Source organism: Amblyomma americanum, chromosome 1, assembly GCF_052857255.1.
Source record: "Amblyomma americanum isolate KBUSLIRL-KWMA chromosome 1, ASM5285725v1, whole genome shotgun sequence".
Lineage (NCBI taxonomy): Eukaryota > Metazoa > Arthropoda > Arachnida > Ixodida > Ixodidae > Amblyomma > Amblyomma americanum.
Window position 1 is genome coordinate 302,810,054 of NC_135497.1, and position 15,170 is coordinate 302,825,223.

The 15,170-nt window shown below is 48.8% G+C and overlaps 1 protein-coding gene across 1 annotated transcript in view; it reads left to right on the forward strand.

Moving 5' to 3' along the window:
- Window positions 1-9,931: 9,931 nt before the first annotated feature.
- Window positions 9,932-15,170, forward strand: part of LOC144115305 (tachykinin-like peptides receptor 99D) — a 98,478-nt gene continuing 93,239 nt past the window's right edge. The window contains exon 1 of the mRNA XM_077649641.1: window positions 9,932-11,093. Coding sequence (XP_077505767.1) covers window positions 10,671-11,093 — 423 coding nt within the window. The 5' untranslated portion in view covers window positions 9,932-10,670. The remainder of the gene's footprint in view (window positions 11,094-15,170) is intronic.

The window sequence follows — 15,170 nt, forward strand, 5'->3', positions numbered from 1 at the left end:
ACCCATTTGGCGATCGTTTTTAATGTCCGCGCTTAACAGTTGTGTATATATAAAAAAAGGAGTAGAGCTAAGCTTACCGGCTCAGCGCATTATTCAGCGAAAGCTGGTTGGAATTGGCGGCGTTTCCGGAAGATAAGGTCGGCCTGGCGCATGCATGTGACGAGGACGGTATAACTGGCACAAGCATATTTACAGACATTCTGTGCACTCGACGAGCCAGCCTGACGCTAGAATATATACTTTGGTTTTCTTTTTTATTTCGCCACGTTTAGCTACTCGGCTTCGCCTCTCTTTTCAAATGTGTTAAGCTACCTGGCTTTGGCCTGTTTGTTTTGAGTACGTTTACGTACTTGGCTTAGCTTTTATGTTTCGAACTCGTTTGGCCACTGGGCTGCTCCGCTTTATGAGCCAGCACCAACGCTAGCGGTGCGGCCTTGCACGTTCAGCTCGGATATCAACACCCGTTCGACTTTCCCCGTCGAAATGGAGAATATCCACTACTTTTAAACTTTTACCTCCTACCCTTGGCATGGCGCTTGGGCGACATTGCTGACCTGCACGCACTCATGTATGCTAATGACATACCAGTGTGGTCAGTCCATCCATCTTTCCGAACTCAGGCCACAAGGTTACCGCTCGTTTACAACTGACAGTTACAGCTCGTTTACAGCTAGTTTACACAAGTTTACAGCTGACAATTACAGATCTATGGTGTTCTTTCGTAGGACTCACGTTGTCTCACCAGAAGACGGCTCTACTTTCCATCGCGAACGCGCGTGGCCGCCGTGCGTTTGACAGCACCCCCACCGGCCTTTATCTGAACGAAAATAGAATTCCATTTGTCACCTTACTCCGGGTCCTCGGCCTTGATCTGTATGATTCTGGCTCCGCGAGCCCCTGGCTACACACAACACGCCAGAAGGCGTCCCAAATGCTGCATCTCATCCGCCGCATTCCTCAGAAGCCAGGTGTCGCCTCGTGTACCATCGCCCGCCTCCTCATACATTCTGCGCTGCAACCAAGATTGCTACAGCGATTCAATATCCAGCACATGAGAGAGCACAGTGGGATCGCTTCGAATCTATCAGTCTTGCAGCAATGTGTGTTATTACGGGCCTCCCACAACTTACCGCAATTCACTCGCTCCAGGCCGAGGCGCAAATTAATACGCTTGGCCAGCTGATTCACCAGCGTCGTCAAGCAAGGTGCATAAAATACCGCACTATCCCTGAAGCCGCAGCTCTGGGAAAGTATATATGGAAGCCGGCTCTGTGTTGCTTATCGTTTCCTACCTGTCAAGACCACCGTGGCTTTACCAGCAAGTTTCGGGCGATCGGTCTATGACTCACATACGCACACGACCTGTTGGCCACCTCAATGAGTCTAGTGTGGGCGCCGATGGCGCCTCGTCTGCGATTGAAAACTCACTCCGGCGACATGTGGCTAATGTCGACGCTAGTGTTAGTGCAGATCCGATGAACACGGCTATCGCTTCCCCCGAATTTTAAACACAAATTGCGACATGTTCTCACGCTTGGTCCCCTGTCTGGCCATCGACACAGGCGGAGCTGTTGGCAATTCAGGACGCATTAAGCATCATCTGTCTACTCTTGTCCTCTAGAAGCCATCTTGACGCCCTCACAGACTCCTCAGGCGCCATCCGCAGTCTGTGGCGTGTTCTGAACGCTGACTTATTGGCGCAGGAAATTCAGGATATACTTGAAAAATTCTCCCTCACAGTACGTGTACGATTGAAACGTAAAAATGCCCATCCTACACAAGCATTGGTGGATGGCGCAAGTCACGAATCAGCTCCTCCATGTCCCGTTTAAACGGCCCCACCTCTCCGGAGGCAATACTTCTCAAATAAAAAAAGAAAACATACGGCGCGCCACGTGAGCACTTCTTCCCTTGTGTAGTACCGACCTCCCTGTTGGCCTTGCACGCTGGGAAGAGGCCTCCTTTCGAAGGTTACGCCTCCGTGTCGCCCTCACCCCAGTTGTAACTTGGTCGTGGCCGGCACAGTACCATGCGTCCTTCAGGGACTCTTGCCCCTTCTGCCCCGCTTCTGTCTGCGAGGCAGACACTAAGAACTTGCTTTGGAACTGCCCCTCTTTGCACGCCATCTGGCCGGATGTGGCCGCACCACCGACCGTCACTGCACTACCTTTGAGATGCGGGACTACCAATGTGTATCTACATATTACTTTATGCCAGCAAGCACGCTGTCGCAATGAAAAAGAAAAACGGTCCCTCTTTAAGGTGGACACCTCAACCTCAAAAGTCTTACGCATAGCGGCAGCCGTAACGCGTTACGGCTGCCGTTGTACCCCCCAAATAAAAAAAAATCTAATACGGCTCTCGATGTAAAATAAAACAAAGATGAAAGAGTGTCAGGATAGGCAAAGAAGCGGCGCACAAAGCGTGAGCCTGGATGGGCGCGAAAAAGGTTAGATACGCTGTTCACGCACTATCCCGAGCCATCTGGGAGATTAAAAGAAGACCTTCAACCTTGCTCGCATTCTCGAAGCCAACAGGAAGACAGCCCAGCAGGAAGAGGGCGAATCTACGGGTCAATGTAATCCGCCCCTTTAGCCAGACGGCTTGCACAGCGCACGGGTGCGTACTGCGCAAAAATTTTCCAACACGATGCCAAACGGTAGCGCATGCGGCGTGCGTGACCCTGAACGGTTTCGGCGCTATGTGGTAAAGCGGAAGTCGGTGCGTACGAGTTCCCGAAAGAAGAAGTCGGGTTGATTGTCGCACGCTCTACACGTTTCGGTTCGGTGAGACGCTGCCGATACTGGCGGGAATGGAATCCGCATCTTTTTGTACTTTTAAAAGCGCAAATCTTTTGAAACGGCTGAGTTTTGCTATTTCGCGTGACCTACGAAGCACGCCCTAGGTGGCAAGCCTACAAAGGCAGTCGCTTATTTTGTTTGAATGCGGTAAGTTTTGAGCACACAAAAAAAGAAAAAGTGCGATTGTGCTCATTAATTCCACTCAAATCTTTTGATAGGCTAACAACAACAACAACAACAACAACAACAACAACAACAACAACAACAACAACAACAACAACAACAACAACAACAACAACAACAACAACAACAACAACAACAACAACAACAACAACAACAACAACAACAACAACAACAACAACAACAACAACAACAACAACAACAACAACAACAACAACAACAACAACAACAACAACTTAAACAGATGACGCAAAAACGGACAGTCTCGTCAGAAGGTGCAGGAAGGTTGATCTGTAATAAACCGGAACTAGTATAATTTATGATTTATTTCAAAGCACATGACTCGTAGCTCGCATTTATCAAACAGGAACTGTGCACTTCTAAAATATCTGTCAACGTAGGCAGCTTCGAAATTTGCAAGAGTTACAGTCAGGTTATAAAGTGGGGAGTTTAATGACTCAAAGAAACAGATATGGGTATGAGGGACGCCATATAGTGAAGGGCTCCAGATTCATTTAAACCACCTGGGATTCTTTCCCGTACGCTGACATCGCACAGCACAATGGAGTTTTTTTTTTTTTTGCATTTCGCCTCTTTTGAAATACGGCCAACGCGTAGGGATCGAACCAGCAACATTGGGATTAGCAGCCGAACGCCAGAGCCAGCAGAGCCACCGAGGCTGGCTGCAAAAGAGACAACCAATGTGCAGAGCTGTACATCGCGTATGACCTGTTCATGAACACCTTCTCAAACGTTTTCTGATATTATTTTAATGAATTGTAATGATCTCTTTATGACAATCTTCTGCAAACTAAACAAGCGTTTCACGAGTTTCTTTTTTTCTTTTTGTTCAAATCAGCAAGTGTGTGGCGAGAACAAAGGGGGTGACTTGTCTCGTTCCACACGAGGCCATGCCGGCTTCCCGAAATCTGCTCTTCTACGAATGACGTACGCTTCACGGTGCAGACAAATGCAAGCCTATATGGCCTTTTTTCCACAGAGACGGCAAAATCTCAACCCATCATGGAACCAGCGACAATGCTTTTCTGCGAATTTTGCGGAGACAAAGCGGGCGAGCACTTTCTGTGCAGGCTACGGAGGAACAGATAAGAGCTTCGCAACTTCTAAAGGCATTTTTTTCTTTTCTCTTCCTGTTTATTGTTTCAGCGAATGACCCATTTATTTTTTAACACGGAGGGAAGTAAAGCGAGCGCATTCTTTTTGTTTCGGGAATAAGCGGGCCCGCTTCCGCAACCGCTTTCATAGGTGCAAACAGGCTTGCACAAAAAGGAGGAATTTACGCACGCTCACGTTGTCATGACGTCTTGACAGCTTCGCTGAAAGCTGAGCGGGCACGTTGGTTGTAGTAAACGCTGCGAGGTTCTTGCGCAACGATAATCAGGAACTGCGCCTTCCTGATATTGGAACTGCGCTCACATTTTGTAGTTCAAAGTTCACAGAAGTTTTGAATAGCAGAGGGACGCACCTTTTGGTGTGCTCTGAAGAAGAAGAAGCAGAAGAAGAAGAAGCAGAAGGAGAAGAAGAAGAAGTAGAAGAAGAAGAAGAAGGAGGAGGAGGAGGAGGAGGAGGACGAGGAGAAGGAGGAGAAGGAGTGAATGAGTGAAAAACTTTTATTGAACATTTGCGTAGTTCGGCGGCCGCAGGATCCGCGTCGTCTTCATATCAGGCGATCCCGGATCCCGTCTTCGCAAGGTCCGGCCCTCATTCCAGGGCTCCGCTGAGCCGAAGAGAAGGAGAAGAAGAAGAAGAAGGAGAAGAAGAAGGAGGAGGAGAAGAGGGAGAAGAAGAAGAAGAAGAAGGAGAAGAAGAAGGAGGAGGAGAAAAGGGAGAAGAAGAAGAAGGAGAAGAAGAAGGAGGAGGAGAAGAAGAAGAAGAAGAAGAAGAAGAAGAAGAAGAAGAAGAAGAAGAAGAAGAAGAAGAAGAAGAAGAAGAAGAAGAAGAAGAAGAAGAAGAAGAAGAAGAAGAAGAAGAAGAAGAAGAAGAAGAAGAAGAAGAAGAAGAAGAAGAAGGAAAGGCAGTGAAAGCATCGAGTAGAAGACTTTTCTTTCGCTTCTGTTTATTGTTGTTCATGATTTATGATTTGTTCAGGTTTAACGTCCCAAAGCGACTGAGGCTGTGAAGGATGCTGTAGTGAAGGACTCCGGAAATTTCGACCACCCGGGGTTCTTTAACGTGCGCTGACATCGCACAGTACACGGGCCTCTAGAATTTCGCCTCCATCGAAATTCGACCGCTGGGGCCGGGATCGAACCCACGTCTCATCGTTGTTCAGTGTAGCCCGCTCGCACTGTCACAGCCGTGCGGAATTCTCCAATGAATGTGAAGGCTCTGTTTCCTCAGATGGAGAGTATCGTTCGGGCCAGTTGGTGATAGCTGAGGAGCTCGCCAGGAGTCTGAAACTCGTGTTTCGCACCACGCAGTCAACGTGAAAATATGTTTTCTTTCCTCTTAAACACAAGTATTATTCTAAATGCGAAATGGGAGAAAAGCTTTTGTTTGCTCATATTCTCAGAATGGTCTCGCGTAGCGCAACGGGTCGGCACAGAGCAGAGCAGACAGCAAGAAAACCTGTTCTCTGTGTTCTCGGAACACATTGGCTGATTTGAACGAAAATAAGCCTCGTGAAACGCTTGTTTAATTATAAAAAAATGTCGTAAAAAGATAATTAATACTCATTATAAACACTATTAAAAATGATAATGCTCATAAATAGGCTGGCGGCTATGTCACAGCACTCCGCATTGACTGCCAGTATTGCTAATTTTGAAGCTGTGTTTTGTTGGCACATACTTTTTCAGTGCCATTGGCAATACAGGGCCTGTGTGATAATGCCGGTCGTACCTACGGTCGAACACGGATATATAGAACTCGAAGAGGATCGCGAAATAGTACCAAATATCGATGATAAGATATATAATAAATGACAATGCACAAGTATATTTATTACCTAGAAGCGAGAATACAGTGCACTCGCGCTAGTGACGCGCTTCTTGAAGCGATGTGCCGCCCTGAGGCGTCCCTGCTACGCACTGCTAGAACTAATCTGCCTCTCAACGAAGCCGCAGCGGACGATGCTTTGTAACGACCCACTGCCTATAATAAAATGTTTATTCACGTTACCAGTGCACTACCAATAAAATAATCTCACATTAAACTTAAAGTACAGTTGTTTACCTCAACGCCTTCCGCAGCGAAGGACGCCACGCGAAGGCCACAACTATAGTCTTTAGTAAGTTAGGCTGGCTTCAACGCATTGAAAAAATGTGGCGTGAAAAATGAGTACAAGAGGCCGAAGGCCACCCTCAACACACCCCACGTTCACCTCGTCACGCTGTGCCCAACGCCGCGCAGCCGATCCGTCTCCGCGTGCGGAAAGGGCTCCAAGAACGCTGTTAGACGAAGCACCACTTGCAGGGGAGCGGCGCGAATTTTGATATATCGAACGGCCGGCGAAATTGCATTTCAATATACAGCGCGACTTTCCCGTACTTTTAAGCAGAGTTTTCGAGAGGATAATCTGTGTGTTCGATATAACAAACAATTCCAAACATCCAGGTTCGGTATATCCGGGCTTGACTATCTGACTTCATTAGACGGCAGCGAAATATTGTAGATGTGTTTGAAATGTAAATATTGTGTAAACTGCTTCGTCCGGTCAAAGATGAGGTATGTTGCACACAGGCTACAAGCCGTGTGCTTCGAAATAAATTGTAAATCGTATCATTTTCGGCTTATTACAGATCACGTTGCCAGTCCTTCCTGACGAGATTATCCGTTTTTGTGTAATCTGTTTGTTATATCTTTAGCCGCTTGCTGACCAACAATAGCAGGGTATACATATGGGCAGCACAAGAAGCTAATGCACCATACTACGCGAATGACGTTGTCCTTACACCTGAGCGAAATTAGAGAAGCATGGATCACGATCAATACTTTTCTTTCTTTTTGTACTTAACATTGCGTGGACAAACAAAATCGGCTACCCTCTATGTAGGCTTGTTTGCAGAAGCGAGCTTGTAAGGCGCTGCGAAATCGCAAAACCCAGCTGTTTAACAAGGTGTGCTCTTTAGAAAAATACAGAAAGTAGCACTTTGCTGTTATCTTTTCCGGCTCTGTGACCTCCCGTAGCGCTTAGAAATATCCTTTCAAGCGAAACATGATGCGCAATCTTTTTTGAATCGTCAGGCAGTGAAGCATAGAGCGCGCCCAGTTTGAATGGCCCTCAGGCGGGCTTTAGGTGGGCTGCCGAAGCCCTTTAAATGGGTTTCAGTGCGACGTAGAGATGTACCGACAGCAAGAGAGCAGAGAGAAAGAGAAGAAATCAACCCGTGCACAAGCGTGATACCGGGGAGTGACCCTCGAGGACAAGGAATGCGCGTGGCTGCTCGCTAAACGACTGTCTTCGTCTGTCTTAACGTGATTTAGCGTAAACTGTCGGTTTAAGCCCCTCCGCCACAGAGACTCCTTATTTTGCCAATTTAGGTCTTGAACATTAATTCCCGGCGTTCAAATGAAATGGTTTATTCTTTCGTTTCTCTTTCAGCGCCAGTAGTTTCCGGGCTGGGTGCGATGCTCGATTTATTTTATCAGAGCAATACCATACGAAGGGAGAGAATGTCCAGTATCGGTGCTCAATACGTGGGCCTTTGCAACGGCCTCGAGTGCTTGGTACTGCCCTGAACACACGGCTGCACGCGAGCAACGTCTCACGTCGTGACGAAGGCACCCGAATCAATTACGATCAACGATACGTACGGTCGAGCGAACGCCAAGTTGTAATGCCGTAATGAGGTGCTGACTGCCGGCCGAGGCAAGGTGCGCAACGGCGAAGGCGTGAAGAAGCATCGCAACTACTTAACGCTGGAACGACGCTCACTACACCTTTGTTCTCCCCAGGGACTAAGCAGCGTGGCGAACGTGAAGGCTGCATACGCATATTAGTCATTTAACACCCAGTGTCGCGCATTCGCGACATACTGCTTACGCGCCTTTTTGTAGTTACTACATGGAGCTTGCATATAACGTTGGATGTCGACATGCCCTTACTAGCCAGCGCTTTGCGATGAAAGTGTTTTAGTCACTATGCGGAAGCCGTGCGAAGAAAAAGGAGGCAGTAATGTGTGAATCCCGGCCAGCGTTCAACAACTCCTCGTCTCTCGCTTTGTGGCAGCCTTTGCGCGAAGAATGGCAAGACATTTGATGGATGAAAATTTGTCTACGGTATCTGAACCTTCGAGTACGTTGGCGGCCTTGGAGCTGATCTTTCAAACACTACTCAGAGTGGTTGTACAAAATGAACCTGACATCTGCTAATTGTGGGCATATCTATCCCTCGAAATTTAACAAATCTCTGACATAGGCTTTCGAACGTGGGTACAGTAGCAAGCATAATGAGGAGGAAATTATTATTTTTTGCTTCTTTCATAATGGGGTCATTAAAGGGTTTAAGGCTGCGATGAGCGTCGGCATCAAAACATGAAGCAATGCCGTCACTAGAGCAAAAGGAACAATAGACTAGAGCTAAACTTCATATATCTCCTCGGTAAAAGCTGCTGCATGTATTGGACGACAATCATCGTTAGTTACAGTGCTGAGTCGTTAAGTAACGAAAAAAAGGAAGATTTAGGAAACCAATACATGAATCACTAAGGGATTTTGCTTGAAAATACAGCCACGAGACAGTGACGCAGGAAGAACGGTTGCCAGCAGCAGGCAGAAAGAGCGCAGCAAAATTACACAAGTTTCACGCAAATACCGCATACCTGCATGCGCTTAATAACTGCCAGGCCAATCATAAGTGCACCAGGATTCCAAACACGTTATAACAAGTACCAAAAATGTTGCTAATCACTATCCGCTTTACGTCTCCAAGACGTGATACATTAAATCTCTTTCTTGCAACTGACCTCGAGGGGATTAGTTGGTACACAAACACAAACATCATGGGTCGATAAATCTTCAACGTGGGTTACGTGGTCTTAAGATTCATATCAGGTTGTATTCTTACTCAAAATAAAACATTTTGATTTCAGAAAGCAGAGCGCGACATAATTTTTACTTAGATTAAAACACCTACATAAAGAAAGAGAATAAACTTATACTGATGCGGGATATGTGTGTCGTCCGTCTCTTCCTCCACGTGGCACCGCTTACCGAAGTAAAATATTGCAGGTGCGAAGAACTCAGAATATGTTGCTTGTCTGATAGTTTTCGCTAATTTATAGCCATCATTGTACGCTCGTCTTGTGGTCGTCTTTACGCGCGGGATTATTTAGTGAGGCTTGAAGCAGCTAGCCAAGCTGCGCGCCCTACATAGAACATATCTTCAAAGGACCTCCCGAGGACTGCACCAGTGCAGCCATACGAAAGACCTATATAGCTAGATAGCTTCCAAGAGCTATATAGCTGTATAGGCATGTATTCACGCAGCACACAACAGGAGCAAGCGGCGCATGACACACTCCTCGTCACGCCGTCGATGGCATCGCACCGAACGCCCCTGACGATATCTCGCACCTACGCGCTCGCGATGCAGCACTCAATGCACGACGTAAACAACAGTCGCCTAACGCTCCGCACGCGATGGAGGACACACGAGGGAGCTTCTTCAGTGAGCCGAGGAAACCCCTGTCGTTGCGGGGTCATGACGGATAGCGGCGCGTATCGCGCGCAGGAAGCGGGCCTCAGCTCAGCCCGCACGCTTCGAGCGCCCTTGCGAAGTGACTGACGCGAAAAACGACGCCTCGTCGACGCCGAGGCGTCAACGGGACTGAGGGAAGGCGAGCCAGCGCTCAGCGGGGACCCGGCCCGGAGCGGAGCGCCACCACGACACAGCCCTGCGCTCGAGCGCGAGCGCGCGCGCGCGCGCACCGTGCGTCACGTGGCTTCGGACCCGGGCCGCCAGCATCGAACTTCGCACGACTCGGGCCGCAGAAGACGCCCGACGGCCGAGAGGCGAGCGTCGGGGGCGCGGAGTTCTCTGCCCTCTCTTTCGAATCCCCGCGAACTTCTTCCGCCTTACCGGACGACGACGGAAGCGCGCGCCTCGAATCACCGGCCGTCCCGCCTGCGATACGTCCCGAGCTCCCCACGCCTTTGTCTCCCGTGTACGCTGTCTTCCCTCTCGCTTGGTGCGGGAAACAGCGCGGAAAGGTTTCGTGTCGCCCCACTCGAGAGCTTAGGACTTTGTTTTTCGGATGCTCTGAAGGAACAGCCACCTCTTCCGCAACGGGATGAAACGACGCGCGGAATGTGGGTGACTAAAAGAGGACGAAGGAGCAAATGATGCGGCGCCAACAGCACAGTTGCAGTCGGCTCATCGATTGCGTCTGATGGTCAACTTCAGGAAGTGCGTTACAGAGACGAACATTCGAAGTGAGCTCGGATGAACCTGTAGGACAACAGCAGCGAAGTCAGTGCTGTTTTACTCATTTCGGAAGAAACTTGAGACAAACGCAACATCGACGACGCCACAAGGAGTCGTAGGTGTGCTGTGCAGGGACTTGAAACTGTCTGGCGAATTGTGCTTATACTTTCTTTTTCTGAGGACCGTTGAACTCTGCGTTTAGAGACGAAGCAGCAACAAAATCGATGCTATTTATACTCTTTTAATTTCGTATTTTCGTCTATCACGTGTAACCCGGAAGGGCAGGCCGAAAAAGGAAAGAAATGGCTTCTTCGCTGCTGCTGAGTCGCCCGATGGACTTGGAGCCGTACTCGTCACGGCAGGGGGACACGCTGGCGCTGAACGTGAGCTGGGCTGCGCCGCCGAGGAATGTGGCCGACGTGGCGGGGGCCTCAGCATCCCCGACGGTGGAAGAGCGCCTGTACAAGGTTCCGGTGGAGGTGATCGTGATTCTGTCAATCTGCTACGGCGCCATCTCGCTGGTGGCCGTGGTGGGCAACACGTTCGTGCTCTGGATCGTGGCCACGTCGCGCCGCATGCGCACCGAGACCAACTACCTGATCGCCAACCTGGCCATCAGCGACATCATCATCGGGCTCTTCTCCATCCCGTTCCACTTCCAGGCGGCTCTGCTCCAGCGATGGGTGCTGCCACGCTTCATGTGCGCCTTCTGCCCCTTCGTGCAGGTCAGGGAATCCCAGCACCGCGCTTTCGCCGCGGTGGACGGACACACCGCTGGTCAGGTTAAGCTCGTGAGGAGAGGAAGCCGCTCCCAGTTCGAGGGCGCTTTACGCACAGGCATATTGCAGGAGCGGGCTGGCTGACTTTTTCGGAGAGGCACCAGCATCTTCCTGTAATATTAACGCTGGAGATGGGCTGCTGATGCACGCAATATAAATCAAAAGTATGAATGAACCTGGAGAAAATTGTGCGCGCGTGCACTTGATGCTGTGCCCGTATTCTAAAGATGCCGTCAGCTTGGCCATGAGTGGTCGGTCTTGAAAAATTTATGTGTGCGAGCGGCCTGCGCGCAACCTTTTCAAATATGATGAGAATTTTTTTTCTATTTTACACGGGAGTGCTTTTATGGTTAGAACTTGAATGTAGTCAACTTTATTGCATTGAAGTTTATTGTCGCGAACTTTATTAGCATCTAATATTGACGTTTCAGAGTTCGGGTCAACGTTTCGTCTGAGAACTGAGGAGGAAAGGGCCGTAGACCACTAAGAGAAAAACAGAACTAACAGATATGTCGTGCGTAAAACGCTGGAGTACGGGTAACGCCTGTACAGCGCTGCGGTATTGATCGTTCATTTTTCGCGCAGGTTTTTTTTTTTTCATCACCAGGTCTCAATATACAGGAGCCGTGCACTGAAGCAGAGCGACCTAGCGTTAAGTGACCTGGAACACCTCGGGCGCAGCCGAAGTGGTTTCGAAAATGCTGCAGTGCGCCGTGACATACCAGTTCTTGAAAGTCGCTTAAGCAGAACTCCTCTCGAATACGCTACAGTGTATAGCAGGGGGCCATACAAAGCGCGTTATGCTTCGCATTTAACCATGAGCGTGTACGATGTGCGCCGTGTGGATACCTGTATCTAGTGCTGTTCTGCGCTGCATTACTTTCGCGAGCCCTTCGTCTTTGCGGGCTTCGTACGTTGACATCATGTTCGCTTTGGACGCGCCTCAGCCAGTTGTAGAAGTATACGTCGCTATCCCATTCCTTTTCACTGCCTTCTAGAACGGTGATAAATTGCGCAAGCATCAACATTGCCTCAGTTGCGCCGTTTTATTGTATCCACCCTGCTGACATATGCGTTTGGAGGGAATGTTTGCCTCCTGCCTGCTGCGGCGTCTTAGCAAAAAAACGAAAACAAAGGCAGGAGCACGAGCGTCGACCTCTGAGCTCTTTTCCCTACTCTTAAGTTTTCGTTCCTTTGCGCTGTCGCAGCTTGGCAGGCCGTCGATCCTATAATTTTCTCTTAGAGTGTTTGTAAACGTCTGATATCCGTAAAACGTCGTCTGTCGCTCGTTGATGCGGTTTACACTCCTTCCTCCCTAGGACAGGGCTCAAGGGAACGCTTTCTGCTGGTGCACTGGCACCAACAGAGAGCGTTAGGAGCCCTGGTCAAGTTTACAGGCTTCTTACAGCCGCCGAACAGCTATTGCTTGCAGCTGGCCGAGTTGAATAATTCCAGTCGCGTGGAGCGGTAAGAGATTGCGGGTGGGCACCGAGGTTTATGCATCGTTCCATTGCAAGGTATGGTGCCCTGCTAAACATGTAACAACACTTAGAGTTTTCTTAGTATGTCATTATCCTCTCAGCACGGGCGTAGACATCGCATATCGACAAAAAAAACTGAACAGTGAACAAGATGTACCTTAGCTCAACGAAACTTATACAAGTGAACATAAAACGCGAAAACATAAAGCGAAGACAACTGTGTCTGCTGGTGATATAGTCATATGAGAGCACTCGGTGCGTAGAAGTAAAAGCCCTTTCACGGAAAATCTACGAGGCGGTCAAAAAACATGGAAGTGCTGCTGCGCGAGTAAACGGAAAATAGGAACATAAAATAAAGAGAAAATGCCAGTGCTGCGTCACGGTCGAGAGACACGCATGTATGCGTTCGCTCGAAGCCAACCGCAACCTCGTGCGTCAATTGCCTCCTCCCTTTGGATTTCTTCCTCTGTGCATCACTGCGTCAGGGTGGCTGCCGCTCGGGAAACGGGAAGGGAGACGCAGCCGAAAACGAGGGATGGACGCTACCGCGCGCACTTCTTGGAGTTGCAGTACCAATTCGGCGGACAATAAAGCATTGTGTCTCCTTATGTTAGTGGGAAAATCGGCGCTCAGTTCCACAGCCAACGACTTCCTTAGTATTCCGTCCCAACGGGGCGGAGGTTTCATCAAAAACTCGAGAGGGTGCAGCGTCGAGATTGCAACATTAGCGTTGGCGCCAAGTCCGGTTATAGCAACTATAACGGCGTACATGGTGCAATTTCGTAACGCAGTCTCGTCGCCAGCTTGCCGAGCAACATGCTTGCGCTTCAGGGGGCCGGGCATAGAGGAAAGGATGGGGGGGGGGGGCTCTTTTCATCCCCCTCCCCCCGGAAACGCGCGTCTGACAGCGGGCCGCGCACACAATAGACAAATTCGCCGACGTTCACTTCACCGCAGTGGTTCCGTTAGCCTCTTGTTCATTACATCCAGCGTGGGTGAAAGCCGCCACGCAATTTCAGCGCGAGCATTGGAAATGGTAGTTCTTACTGGCTATAAATGCTGAGAACCGATAAAGTGGTTAGGGTGCTCTTTCAGTGGCGTAATAAGAAGTCTTCCACGCGCGCAGGGAGGGCGACGCCGATGTGTCTAAGCGGGGGAGAGGAAGTAAAGTAAGATAAAACGGTGTGATTGGTGGTGCAACTTCAGTTAGGAAGTCGTTCGATCCCGTCAGATCTGCATGACTCTCGAGATCTGCGTTTATTGCCACATCGCTTCGCTAGCACCGGCGCATGGAGTTCGTTTCTCAGACGAAGTCATGCGGCCGTCGTACGACGCCACGAACACTTCGGCGAACAGCGCCGCTTGTGGCATGCAAAGCACACGACAGGGCGGAAAGCCGGACGACGGCTTTGGCAGCGCTTTTGCACTGCCAGTATGTGAAGTTTAGTAAACCGTTTCGTTTGGGCGAGTTTGTTCGTTTTGCATTAAAGAAATACACGTGCGTAAAGAGGGAAGAAGAAAAGAGACGCAACGACAGGAGAGAGCGCAAACTTCCAACTGGGTTTTAATCTTGAGACAACAGCTGCATCTATACCCGAGATAAATCACAGTCATTGGTGGTATCCGGAATACACCAAAGTGCAAAGGAAAATCGTTGATGCCTTTTTAATAACAAAATCCGGTGAAAAATGTGTTAGTGTAACTTCCTTGGCACCTCTGAACAAAGAATTAACCTTTGTAGGGGAACATGTGTGATCAGCCGCTTTATTTGCTTGCATTGTTCAGCATTGGCTTTTGCCTAGGATTTTTTAGTTGCATTAAGTGAGATTCTTATAGCGTTTTGACTTGATGTCTATCGCTTTCAGTGTTGATTAATTGTTTCATTTGCGATGTTATGGGTTTTTAGCTAGATATGACTCGGCTTTGCTATGAACACTTCTTAGCATGTGTGCATGTGAGTGTGTGTGGGTGTGTTTGGTCGCGAGCGCGCAGTTGTGCATCTGTGTGTGTTTGTGTTTGTGAGTGTAATTCTTGCATAATCTTCATCTGCGACCTTTTAAGCGCTGCAAGCAACCTTTGATTTGCTCTTCTTAGATACGTTGAAACGTCGCGCTTTCATATCTTAGAAGACGGCAGTTTTGCTGAGTGCGCACGTGTGTATTCCGGATACCATCAGTACTCTTGGGTAAAAAATCAGCTACTGTCTCAAAAATAAAACCAGTTGGAAGTTTGAGCTCTGTCCTGTCATTACGGCTCTTTTCCTCGGCCCCTTTTTGCGTAAGTATTGATTGCGAGTTTTAGTAGTCGGAGTATTTTGTGTTTCAGAACCCAGGAAAATGATTATCGCTGGAATGATTTATTTCGCGTTTACAACATCCGAAAGTGCCAAAGAGACCGTCCACACGGACTGATACGGAGGATCAGACATGAAATAAGAGCAACCTTCGCCACATATGTATGCTGAGCTAACCGCACGAGCATTACTGCTGCTGCTCAGCTCCACATGTGCGACCACTAGCATTACTTTCATAAAATAACAGAA